At 36.7% G+C, this 11,829-nt stretch overlaps 1 protein-coding gene across 2 annotated transcripts in view; it reads right to left on the reverse strand.

Moving 5' to 3' along the window:
* Positions 1-11,521, reverse strand: part of PAM (peptidylglycine alpha-amidating monooxygenase) — a 306,825-nt gene extending 295,304 nt beyond the window's left edge. Inside the window, exons 1-2 of one of the 2 annotated variants that reach the window (XM_006872314.1) lie at positions 11,356-11,521; positions 10,267-10,387 (exon numbers count right to left, since the gene is read on the reverse strand). In XM_006872314.1, coding sequence (XP_006872376.1) covers positions 10,267-10,387; positions 11,356-11,447 — 213 coding nt within the window. In that variant the 5' untranslated portion in view covers positions 11,448-11,521. The remainder of the gene's footprint in view (positions 1-10,266; positions 10,388-11,355) is intronic. The other variant, XM_006872315.1, reaches the window with a different exon arrangement.
* Between the last annotated feature and the right edge of the window lie 308 nt (positions 11,522-11,829).

Genomic DNA, 11,829 nt, shown 5'->3' on the forward strand with positions numbered 1-11,829 from the left:
TGTTTCTATCACAAAGAGCATATTTTCCATCTAATGATCCTTCGTAGTGTCCAACTTTTGCATTCCAGTAATTGTCAATGCATTCTGATCACATATTTGATCAATTTTAGAATGCAGATATTGGTAAAAATCTTCATTTTCCTCATCTTTAGAATAAGTGGTTTGTGTACAAATTTGAATAATAGTTACATTAACTGCTCTTCCTTATATTTTGTTAAGTGCCATTGAGTTGATTCTGGTTTCATATTGACTCTGGATAGGGTCTCTGAGGAGTGCGCATGGGTTGAACCATTGATCTTGTGGCTAGCAGTCCAGTACTTATTCTACAGCATTACACTAGGACTCTGTATGTATGTTACCTTATCACTGTCAGTGTTATACTTCAGGATAGAGCTTGACATATTCTTTTTAAAGATGAATGTGACACCATTCCTTTTCAATCTGTCACTCTTGGTATAGTAGATCATATGACTGATTCAAACTGCCAATACCACACCATTTCAGCTCACAAACGATTAGGATGTTGGGTTTTATTCATTCTATTTCATTTTTTATAACTTCCAATTTTCCTAGATTCATATTTCATATGCTCCATATTCCAATTATTAATGGATGTTTGCAGTTACTTCCTCTCATTTTGAGCCATGCCTCATCAACAAAACCTTTGCTAAGGTTCGTGTTACTTTGAAGAGACAGCTAATCCCATGCCATATTTTGGGTGCTTTCCAAACTGAGGGGTGTATCTTCAGGTTCTATATCAGACAATGTTCTGCTGCTATTCATCAGGTTTTCAGAAACGAATTTTTCAGAAGTGGACCACCTCGTCCTTAGTCTGTATTAGTCTGGAAACTGTGCTGAAACTTGTCCATGATGGGTGACCCTGCAAGTATTTGAAATACCAGTGAATAGCTTCCAGCATCACAGCAACTTGTTTGCCACCACAATATGACAAACAGATGAGTGGTGAATTTGTTTCCTACTCAAGTCAAAATACCATGGGCAACAGACTTAGTTGCTATACAATGCAGTTTTTTACCCTGGAAATTGCTGAACCATTCTGAACCAGTACAAAGCACTGAAATAAATACAATTTCCCAAGTGACATCTATTGGTTAAATGATACTCTTGAGCTTTCAATACAAAAGTGAAAAAAGTAATTGTAATGTGAGAGAGTTAAGTAAAGAAACCAAAGGCCTTATGACAAACCTTTCAAATAATCAATGTGCTTTCTTTGATATTAGCTTCCATAGCTATAAAATGAAGCTAGTAGTACTTTCTTGGGAATTAAAAAACAATTAATAAGTCAATTCAATACAGACTCATGGCAACTCTTTGTGTTTCAGGCAGAAATATGCTCCAAAAGGTTTTCAAATGCTGTAATCTTATGGAAGTAGACAGCCATCCCTTTATTTCAAAGACCTCTGGGTGAATTTGGATCACCACCAATTCAGTCAGTAGATGAGTGCTTAATCTTATGTACCACCCAGAGACAGCTCCTTAAGGAAGGAATACAGCATTTTAATCTCTAGGATGTGTTGTGCTCTATCTTTTTCCATATACACTGTTGTTGTTGTGAAGTGCCGTTGAGTCGGTTCCAACCCACAGTGACCCTGTATAGGGTTTCCGAAGAGCAGCTGGTGAGCTTGAACTACCAACCATGCAGCTCAAATGGTTTTGCAGTCTTGTAATTAACTCACAGTGCCACACCAGGACTCCATATATGTACTGTCTTTCTAAAAGAAAAACAAGTAAATGTCCCAGAATGAGGACACGCTTTAATTTTCCTCCTTAAATAACAGGGTCACTCTTCTTATTTATTATTGTTTCTAAAGGTAAAAAAAAGTAAAAAAAAAAAAAAAAAAAGGAGAAGAAATACTAAAGTCATGACATATACTCATTTATGAAAATGACAACGCCATCAATTCTCACTATGGTACATTCCTTCTAGCAGCACACATGCCTTGGTGGTGGTGGTTATGTGCTGTAATAATAAAGACCTGCCACGTATGTCACCACTTGTCTAATTTATACTCATGGCAGACACTGCTCACGTATTACTGTACACTTCACGTGGAGTCCAGATGTGGCTCGCCAATTCTTAATATTTTCCAGACAACTCCTCTCAGTCAGACAGACCTGATCCAAAAAGTGAACTACATTTGCCATGTGCTTTTGAGTGTACAGATTGAATTACAACAGGATGAGGACTGCAGTGGCAGACAGGTCAGAGAACTCATAGGGAACATGACATCTGACCACACACAAACTAGGTAGGAGTCTTCTCTACACATTTCCCAGCAACCACACAGCTGCTTCAGGAGGAACTCTGATCCATTCCTTCATATACAGATAACAGATAACCAACTAGCTGGTGCCCAGAGATTAATTCTCTCCCCTTCTACAGTGAGGCTTAATTTCAAAGTCAGTTTATGATGGGGAATGAAAAAAAAATAGCAGTATGGGCTATCTTCATTTTATGTTCATAGCCCAAAAAACTCAGAGTTTTAATTTTTAAAATGCAAATACTATTACATAAATTTACAGAGCTAGAAGGATATAAAAATCATTGTTCTTAAAAAATAAAAATAAAAAGATTCCAGGAAAACCTCATTTTTCTGTATCCTTGCTAATTTTGTCCCGAGTTGTTAATATGAATTAGGGATGCTTATACCTTTTCCCTAATGTCTGAGTTTAAAATATATATATATTTAACAAAGTATAATATCCTCAAAATTTTCCAAGAGTGAAAAATCTTTACAACTGAGTAACTTTACATGAAACAAAATCTGATTTAATCTGCATTCTGAATTTAAGAAATACACAACAAGGTAGAAATTCTACATGTAACGTTTACACTACCTTTTTGATAAAACAGATATTCTAGGAAACTGCTATTTTTAAGTGATGTTATGATTCTGACTTGACATTTTAAAATTGTCAAATGAAGGGTAGCAGAAAGAAAAGTCTAGAGACCTGAGTTCTTATTACGTGAGCATATATGCATGCATGATGGAGGAAAAGGGAGTCTCTACTGCCTTCTCTTGCTAGGAAACTACAAAGTTCAAATATATTAGTCAATATTTTCTAATGATTGCTCATTAGAAAGAAAAATAGAGAGACACTAGGGAAGCTCAGGATAAAATTTCATGGGAATATTATGCTAAATCTTATTTCAATGACTACGTGTGCATCTATTTATTTTTAAATAAAGTATTTTTTTAAAAGAACACTTCAAAAACAAGTCATCTTAAGACTCTTTAGTGCCAGGTGTATCTTATGTGATCTTTAAACTTAGAAGTGTTCCTTTCCTGGTGATAGAAATTTAGGCTCAGAAACAGAGGGAAAGCTGCTTTCTGACATCAAATCACGATGTGTAACTCCTCAAAAGGCAAATACAGAATGACACAAGAATTTACAAGATTAAGAGGAAAAAAAAAAAACACTACATTTTTCTATACTTCTCAAACCACTTCCCATAAAGGGAGGAAAATAATTACCCTAATGACAGCTTAACAAGTCTTACCTGTAAGCCAGTTACTGTTGAGTCAGTTCCAACTCATGGTGACCCCATATGTGTCAAAGTAAAACGGCACCCCACTGAGTTTCCAAAGGCTGATTTGCCAAACTAAATCTCCAGACCTTTTTTCTGAGGTGTCTCTGAAAGAACTCTAACTTACAACTTTTCAGTTAGCAGCCAAGCATCTTAGTAGTTTGTACCACGAACACATTGTAATGAAAGGAAGTTCAATTAACATGACTTCAAGATATTAGGCTCAAAGAAAAAAAATACATGAAATTACATTTTTTAAAAGTTAGTGTAACCTACACCTATGGATCCAGTAGCTCAAGACAGGGAACAAATCTTTACAGCGAGGATCATCCCCACCCCCTCCATACACAGAGTAGACAGGGATGGGCAACTTGGACATCGGCTACCCAAAATGGGGGGGGTTAAAAGGCAAGAAGTGACTGGCTTACAAGCTTTCAAGAGGGAACCTAGATCCAGAGGGCTCAGACGAAGGTAGAGTCCCCACTGAGTAGTATCCAATCTGTCTGGGCGAGGCTGATGAAAGGAGATGAGGATCTGTCTCTTGTGATACAGTAGTGAATAATTGTTATCAGGACTGATTGTAAGGGCTGGAACTTTTGTAGCAAAAGGAGGGGAGTGATTGACTTTGCAGTCTAGGAGGGGAGGTCCCTGGGACCATCAAGAGAGAAGACCAGAGAGCAGGACCCTACCCAGAAAAGCAGTGACACCAGAGGTGGAGGCAGACATGATGACCTGGAGAGATGGAGCAGCTGGGGACTTTAGACCCAGAGACGGAGAAGGGCTGTGTACTGATGACCAGGCAGCAGGTTTGCAGGGTATACCCTTTGGTTGCGTGATGCTGTGTGGATGGGATTGTAACCATGGCAATGAAATGATATACGATAGGATGAATGTAAACCTAATGTTCTCCCATGTAAACGATCACATAATTCACAATAAAACATTGAAAAAACAACAACCAAAAAACTCTGACAATAACAATTGCTGGTCAGAATACAGAGCAACTAGAACATACACATTTATCGCTGATGAGACTGCATAATGGAAGAGCCACTTTGGAAAACAGATTGGCATTTTCTTATAGAAATAATTATTTACCATATGATACATCAGTCCTACTCACAGGTATTTACCCAAGGTAAATGAAAACTTACATTCACATAAAAACTTCTATGCAAAGTCTTATAGCAACTTTATCCATAATCACCAAAAATCTGAAACTATCTATTGTCTATCAACCTGTGAATGGATAAACCAACCGTGGTCCATCCATACAGTGGAATACTACTCAGAAATAATAAGTAAAGAATTGGTACACACACACAAAAAGTTATTGTACATTTTTAAGTCCTTACATCAAAACTTCAAAGGACATAAGTTGACCAAATCACAAATAAAGTGCTATATAAACCTAGATTTGAGATAATTTAAATTAGATGAGAGCAATATTTTTTCAAGGTCATTATATAAAATCTTCAAAAAAGTACGCAATGGAGAACCTCACGCTAACTTCAAAAAGGAATATTAAAAAGAATTAATAATGAAACTTCTCATACAGATGAAACTGCTTTTGACAACTTCTTTTCCAAGCAATGTAAAAGACACCCTAGAACTCTGAGAAAACCATACTCCTTCTCAGTGTTCTTCCATTCGCTTATCATAAGAGCCATTTTAAATAGAAACAAGCATACAGCAGACTGAGAGATTTACTTCCTCACCACTGTCTTCACGTTTTTTGTGCCTAGGCTTTATATTTTCTGTTTTCTTCCTTTGGCTACCTTTCCCAACCTTAAATATCACTGCGATGTTTTACTTTTTCCTTGGAGTCATTAGAGAAAAAATAAGGGTTAGTCTAACAGTTTTTTACCCTCTCATTTTAAGGCTCACTTACATTTCTCTCAACACAGATAAAAATAAATAACAATTTTAGCTCACATTTTCTGAGAACTTATCATGTACAGGAACACTGTATCAACTGAATTCACTACTTTTATTACCTTCGTCAGTCCTCAGAACAACCCTGGATTAGGCAATATTATCATCCTTTCTATAGATGAAGAAATAGAAGACTAGTTTGTTAAGAAGCATATTTGAGTTGACACTGTTAAGAGTTGGGATAATACTACCAGATTTTACTGAGATTTAGAAAATAAACTTTATTTTCACTGTAATTATTTTAAAAATCAAACACCCATAGGTTAGTTAACACTTCAAATTGCTGATAACCACCTTACTATAAATATGAACTGGCAGTTTATCAAATTATTTTATTTGTTGAAATGAGAGTTGATGACACCAAAGCCCACAGAGTCCTAGGTAAGACAGGGAATCAAATGAGGAAGAAAACTTGCCAAAAGAAGATTATAAAGACACCATTAATTAAAGGCTCGATTGGATATAAACACAGTCTTCAGGCTATACACTGGATTTCTTCTTTAAAAGCTACCTACTCTTCTTACAAATCGGGCTGAGAACCACAAGGTCAACAGTTCGAAACTACCAGCTGTTCCACGGGAAAAAGATGAGGCTTTCTGCTCCCGTAAAGATTTGCAGCCTTGGAAACCCTGTACGGGGTCTCTGTGAGTCGGAACCAACTCCACAGCACTTAACAACAACTCTTCTGTATAAATTTTGCAGTCTGAAAAGCACTCATTCTCTTTTCTGACTTAAAAGTTTAACAAAGAACTCCTGTTCTCCTTTATAGATTTTTCATTAATCAATGTTTTTCAGACTTTGGAAAAATTATAAACAGAGGCCTCCTAGTCTGGCTGGATGTCCTTGGATAAGTCACTAACCTACGCCTATTTTTCATCTGAAAAATTAATTTATAATCTTTATTATGTCTAAAGCTCTCTCTCTGACACTTCTGATATTCTATCTCTGCTTGTTCCTCTGTTCAAGCCTGCCCTCAAATCTCAGTTTCTCAAAGAAAGGAATTATATTACATATATCTTTCATGATGTCTGATACTTACAAGGTACTTCATTAAAAAAAATATCTTGAATGAATATGTCTACAGCCATCTTGGTCTGCCCCAAATGTCAACTGAAGTTGTTGCATCTCAGTCTATTTTTTAAAATGTTGCTGCTGTTTTTTGTCCTCTGCCATTTTATGAAATAAATTTTAACTCCTCAATGTTTATTCTTCCTACATTTCCTAACTCTGCTTTTTCATAAGATTTTTCTAAATGTTCTATTTTCATAATCTAGTTATTTATGAATTTTCTCCCTTTATATATGATTTTAACCATTCTTTCTTTTTTAAAAAAAATACTTTCTGGTTAACTTCTAATTTCCTTTTACATTTTATTTCTTGACTCTAGTATTTGTTTGGTTTTTTTTTTTTTTCATTTTTCTTTCCTTGCATTTTTAAAATCCTTTTTCTTATGTTAATTCTAGATTCATCTGTATTTTAAGAAAATAGTGTTTTCTGAAACAAAATTACTCACAGTATCACAGCTCTGGGGATAACTTAAAAACACCAAGTTTAGAGTGAAAGGAGTTCTGGGGTCTGTGTTCATCTTTTTCCAAGTGTACTCACTACAGTATATAACTACCATTTTTCATAAAGATTTCTTGTGGTGGTGGTGGTGCTCATGTGCCGTGGAGTTGGAACCGACTCATAGCGACGCTGTATAGGGTTTCCGAGGTTATAAATCTTTATGGGAGCAGAAAGCCTCATCTTTGTCCAGTGGAACAGCTGGTAGTTTCGGACTGCTGACCTTGCAGTTCGCAGCCCAATTCATAACCACTATGCTACCAGAGCTCCTTAAAGATTTCTTGTATGTCAGCCAAATTGAGTCAGTAAGTGCCCATGATAAATGGTTAGTTGAAGAAACTCTGAAAACCAGTTCTGAACTCATTAGGTAGAGCAACTGAGTCACTTACCGTTAAGTAGTTTCAGTTGCAAGTAACAGAGGCAACTCAATCTGGTTGAAACAGGTTCCTGTAACTGAACACTCCATAAGTAATGATTGGATGTAACCCTGAAAACACGGTGTACAGGATTCTAATGCTGGGATTGGTTAGCTTTGCCATCCCACTAGGTTTGGAAAGATCCATCTCTGAAGAGGACACAGACAATTTCAGAAACACCAAGAGGAAGAGCAATGAGTGGAGCACAAAGCCCCTATCTGGAAAAGCAGTGGTGGCATGGAAAGACAGAGCAGTCTACACTCCCCAGCCCATGGACCCAGTAAAGTACAGGAAGGAGACTGGCCTGCAGAATGTGCCCTTTGGACATTTACAGACTACCTAAAGGAGCTTTGGTTCACTTGCCTAAGCAAGGCAGAGGTCAAAGGGCCACATGGCTGAGAGGTTGAAGACAAGAGCTCTATATAGTAAAGAAGAGGTGTTCCTGACTGAAGAGCTGCTGCATTGTGAGTTGTTTCTGATCCTGAATTGTATGCTGTTCACTTACATAATAAATCCCCTAATCGTGAATATTGTCTATGAGTTCTGTGTGGTCACTGTAACGGATTATTGAAACCAGATGTGAAGTAGAGAGTATTGTGGGAGGGATGCTTGATGTTATAAGAGGGCAAAGAAGGTTGAAGGGTGGAGGCATGGCCTTGGGCTGATTTTGAGTGTGATTTTCCTTCCCCTTGTGAAGCCAGAGAAAGTCAGACATGCCTTCCACACCATTTTTTTTCAATAGTAGTTAACACCAAAAATCTATATCCTTTTAGTCTATCTGCATTACCTTTGACAATATTAGTTTCAGTCCAGGCATGCCTCTCTACTCATGAACTCAGTAGACCCTAGGGCTAAAAGATTCTTGGTTCATATGCAGTTTATTAAAAGCAGTCCCAGGAAGACTCCCAAGATTTGATTGGACTGGTTTTGGTCACACAACTTCTGCTGAACCAATCACTTTGGAAACAAGAGGCAGGATGCAGATATTTGCTAATCTTAGTGCAATGTTCCACCTCTGGATCTAGGGTAGTTAGCACATATGAACCATGTGGTTTCAAAGGAAGAGCAAGGAAGAACTGTATGCTGGGAAGCAATCTGCAAATGTCCACTGCATGATGCAAAGCTGAATATGGTGGTGGTGGTGGTTATAGTGCAAAATAAAAGGCAGTGATTTCATCAGTTTTTATATTTCCAGGGAGTTATTTTAATAACTATAAGACTATAAATATGAATACATACATTTAATTGTACAAAAATGGAAGAAGTCTGCATTTTTTAAATCAATTCCTTTAGAAGTTCTTCCTGAGATTATTGACCCCAACACAGCTATCTATTGTTATTACTATTTAATAATTAAAGTTATATTATTGTTAAATAGTGAAAAGATGAAAGTAATAATAATGAACCATATCAAATGGATATTTAATAAAATATATTCCTGGGGGTAAAGAAATATTTAAAGACTAACTAGTGGATTTTTAAAAGGATGTAATATAAACTCAAAATTGATTTGACAGCAACTAACAACAATATAAATAATATAAACTCAGCTTCAGCAAATACAAAGGAAAAAAGTCACTTAAAAGTAAGAAGAGACACACTGCATAAATAAGCAACTATCTTTCTTCTAGCCTATTCCCAATTTCATTGCACATCTTTTGGCTGAATCAGGAGTTCAAGAAATTGAAGGCCCAGGATGTTGACAATTGAAAGTACAGTAAAGTCAACTGCACAGTCATTTGGGGATAGGGAAGGGTCATTTTGACAGTGGTAGTTATTTGGAGACAATTAGATTACATAGTCTTCAAGTAAATTAATACTAATCCTTTGTCTCCAGTCTTCCTCACCCCTCCCCAAAACAAATATGCTTTCTAAGAGCTTCTAGATGTTCATTTCAAAGAAATTCTCCCCAATCGTTGAATATTTTTATTTTCTCAGTATTTAAAAAAAAACAAAAAACAACAAAGACTGCTATCTGCAACAATGAGTCATCAGCCACTGCAGCTCAACAACATCCAGGCCTTTCCCTGTCTCTGCAGCTCTTCAAAAGGAGAAGACTATCTTTTAATGACACGCATAAATCCCTGCACTGCATGGCTGCAAAGTATAATTCATTCTGGCCTTGTTAGGTTTAGCGAAACACTTTACACACATGGAAGCAGTAGGTTTTAGCTTCTTGTATGTCCCTATAATAGAAGAAAAGCCCTGGCTTTTTTCTAGTTCTACTATATGCTCTCTAGTCACATTGGTATGAGCTCTCCATTATTTCTTCAACACATAAGTCTGTAGGGAGCAAGCCATAGAAAACTCAAAGTCAACCACCTGTGTGAACAGTTTTCTTAACTTTTTTAAGTGAGGAATGCTTTGTTTTTCAAATTCTTGGCAACAAATCACATGTTTTTACTTCTTAACTTATAGCTACCATAGAAGGGTATTTAAAGCAAGTAATCCTTAAATGTAGCTGTTTAATATAATTTTCCCCATATTAGAATAATTTTTCATAATTTAACACATACGTACTGTACTATGGAGGATATTATTCCATTGAGAATCTCAAAAAGTAAAATTTTTGATGTTCCATGTCAAAACACAATATGAGTAAAATTTTTAAAACAAAATTTAAAAGTGAATGATTTACCTTGACCTCATCTTAAAATATTCAATTATTCTAGTCCTATCTGAGCAGTCATAAAAGCAAATGCCTACTTTTTAAGAATTGACTATTGCTATAAATGCAGTTTCCCTATTTAATTATACCATATATGGCAAACAAGTGAATACTTAAATACAAAATATCCTCACCTGTTCAGGTGTAACCCCAGGCATGCGAACATCCAATGTGAAATCTGATGAATCAATTGGAATTACTGGTCTAGAGGTACCAAGACATTCATTGGAAAACGATCTGGTAGTTTCTTTAAACCTTAAAAAGGAAGACAATTTCAATATCTTTGAAGAAGGGAAAAAAGGGAATTCTGTGATGTTAAGATTAAAGATTACTGACTGAGACCTGATGAAAACCCTAAAGATTTATTGATCATACTATGATCTTAAATATACTCAGAACTGCATTTTACGGTCCAAGAATACATACTCAACTAGTAAAATATAATCAAAACAACAAGCAGGCTACGTTTAACCCTCAAATTCAACAAAAAATTGTCAAAGTATATATGTGTTACTAGTTAATAATATTATTGTGCTAATAGATTAGAAATGATTAAAAGTTTGCCAATTGCAGATGGTAGAAATAGTAACCATAACTCTATAAATGAAAGTGAGAAACCTGGAACCCTAACCAAACAAAACATCCCAAAACAAACAATAATAATCATGCCAGGCAGAATTATATGAAAGGAAAAAAAAAAACCCCAAACACTGCGATGTGAATGTGAATTATAAATGTACAAGAGCATAAATATTTAATACTATAATTATGATTGTATAAAATGGCACATAACCACCACCACCACCATACAGTTCAATGTTTTCTCGTGCGATATTATAGTCCATGGTCTGTTTCTCCCTACCACTGATCTATTTTGATATTTTTCCTTTAAGCTGTTATAAGCAAGAAGGCGTACATGTCTAACGGACTGTATTGCAGTTTCTGAATTATCTCCCCAAGAGGGAGTGATCAGTATTGAAAATCACAACTTCTAATTGGAGTTTTGAAAGCCAGGACTGCTTCGCTAAAATATAGTGGCCTTTTTTTAAAATAAGAGAACTTTACAAGAAGTTACAGTGCTAAAAATCCAAGTCGTTTCAACAAAGTAAATCAACCTTGTGTATTTCTCCAACACTCAGGTTCGTAAAAGTGATTACATTTCTAAACAGCATGCACAGAAAACACCCAAACAGTATTTCGTCTGTTAAATAAAAGACACCCACCTCTTAAAGACAGAAAGTGGGCTTCTGTAACCCAAGCAGCTGCTCTGAAAAACAAGGAGGAGAACTAGCAGGCTAAGAGCCTGGCCAGCCATGTCCGTGCCGCTCTGGCCCCGCCTGGAGAGGAGTGAGCAGAACAGCGCAGTGCTAAGGCTGGCGGTCTGGCAGTAGCGCCTTTAGCAGCCGCTACTTCATGGCCTGGGCGCGGTGAGTGTCCTGCGGCGGCCACACACCATCTGTCTGCAAGAGCAGCGAGCAGGCGGTGGAGAGGTGTCTAGATCACAAGCCACGGGCAGAAATCCGTGCGAAGGCGGTACTTTTGTCTAGTCCACAAGCGGAAGCTCTTCTCCCTCCAAAGCTGCTGCTTTTTTTTTTTTTTTTTTGATGATTTTTTTTTTTTTTTTTTGCCCTGGTGTTGGGGCTAGACGTGTGGGTTCCTTATCAATCCGGAATGACAGGGACTGTGAGAGATATCAC

The sequence above is a fragment of the Chrysochloris asiatica genome, unplaced genomic scaffold (genome assembly GCF_000296735.1).
Source record: "Chrysochloris asiatica unplaced genomic scaffold, ChrAsi1.0 scaffold00193, whole genome shotgun sequence".
NCBI lineage: Eukaryota > Metazoa > Chordata > Mammalia > Afrosoricida > Chrysochloridae > Chrysochloris > Chrysochloris asiatica.